Source organism: Condylura cristata, unplaced genomic scaffold (assembly GCF_000260355.1).
Source record: "Condylura cristata isolate star-nosed mole 26May11 unplaced genomic scaffold, ConCri1.0 scaffold00060, whole genome shotgun sequence".
NCBI lineage: Eukaryota > Metazoa > Chordata > Mammalia > Eulipotyphla > Talpidae > Condylura > Condylura cristata.
In genome coordinates, this window is record NW_004567161.1 from 139431 (window position 1) to 140825 (window position 1395).

Consider the following 1395-nt stretch of genomic DNA (forward strand, 5'->3'; position numbering starts at 1 on the left):
CCCCGCAGAGGCGCGAGCGAGGACTCAAGCCCGCTGCCCGGCCCCGCGGCGCCCCCTTACCGATCCAGCACTCCAGGCGCGCGCACGGGGTGGTCTTCAGCACGTCCGGGGGGTCCACGCCGACATTCAGACACAGGACCAGGGCGACACTGACAGTCTTCATCTGGAACAGACAGCGCGTGGCTCTGAAACCTGCGCACACGTTTCCCCAGGCCCCGCACTCGCCAGCCCCCGGCCCGCCCGTGCCCGCAACGATGCCCGCCCCGGGTGGGTGGGCGCAGGGGCCTGCTCCCGGGGTCCCTGCGGCACGTTTCCAGAAACAGGCGACGGCCAGAAGGCCCGGCCGTCTCCGGGCGCCGGACCCCGCGGCCGCAGTCCCCTGCAGACGGCGCCCCCAGCTTGCTCTGGCCGGGCGACTCCGATGGCTGAAATCGCCGAACGTCTTGCGGGGCCGCGACCAGGGGCGTGGGGGCGGCAATTCCTGGGTGTCCCGGGGCCGGCGCGGGGCCGCTGGCCAAGCCCGTGGCGGCGGGTCCGCTCCGCCCGGCCTGGGTGCCGGCGTGCACGCAGCCTTCCCGGCGTCCCTGCACGTCACCCTGTGTCTCCTCGCTGGCTGACCCTCAAGCCGAGGGACACGCCCTCTGCCTGACCGCCTTAACGAGCGCAGACAACCGGCAGCAGAGCCAGGAAGTTCCCACCTACAGCAGCACCGCCCCAGAGCCTCCGAGCCTCAGACCCGCCAGGCAGCCCCCCAGTCCCGCCACCACCCCCTCGGGGTGAGCCGGGCCCCCACACACCAGGACGAGGGGACGCGTAACCGCAGCACCCCCACAGCCACCGACCCCTGCACCCCCAGAGCACGAGGGCGCCTCCGCCGCGCCCGGCCCTCGGGCCCCAGGGTGCGCCCGGCCGGTGAAGGCGCCTCACGCTGGGGCCGGCCCCAGATGGCCTCCTGGTATCTCACTTTCATCTCTGACAAGCTCGCTCCACTCGCTCCCGAATTCCAGGCGAAGGCTCTTTGGGAGCGCAGCGGGGAGGCACCTCCCGACTTCTCCCCAGCACCGCGGCAGGGGCGCCCCCAGGCTAGCGCTGGGCTTGAAAAGAGCAGTGGAGACTGGGTGGGGAGGGGCACCCCAGGGCCCTCGCGCCCGTCCCCCCCCAGAGACCGCCTGCGCACAGAGAGGGCAGGGGTTCGCAGCACGGTCACCGGGCCTCAACGCCGAAGTGGGGGCAGGCCGGGGGCCCGCTGTCCCCCGCAGCTCCCCTCCACACTGGCAGCCGGGGGAGGCCCGATCACAGCGCAAGCAAGAGACACCACCTCTGCGCACAGCCTGGCCTGGGGCACCGCTTGGGGGCACGGGGGGGCACCGCTTGGGGGCACGGCCTGGGGGGGCA

General features: G+C 73.5%; 1 protein-coding gene across 1 annotated transcript in view; it reads right to left on the minus strand.

Moving 5' to 3' along the window:
* RPTOR (regulatory associated protein of MTOR, complex 1) overlaps positions 1-1395 on the minus strand; it is a 67094-nt gene that overhangs the window by 51898 nt on the left and 13801 nt on the right. Inside the window, exon 2 of the mRNA XM_012734562.1 lies at positions 61-163. Within this exon, the coding sequence (XP_012590016.1) occupies positions 61-163 (103 nt within the window). The remainder of the gene's footprint in view (positions 1-60; positions 164-1395) is intronic.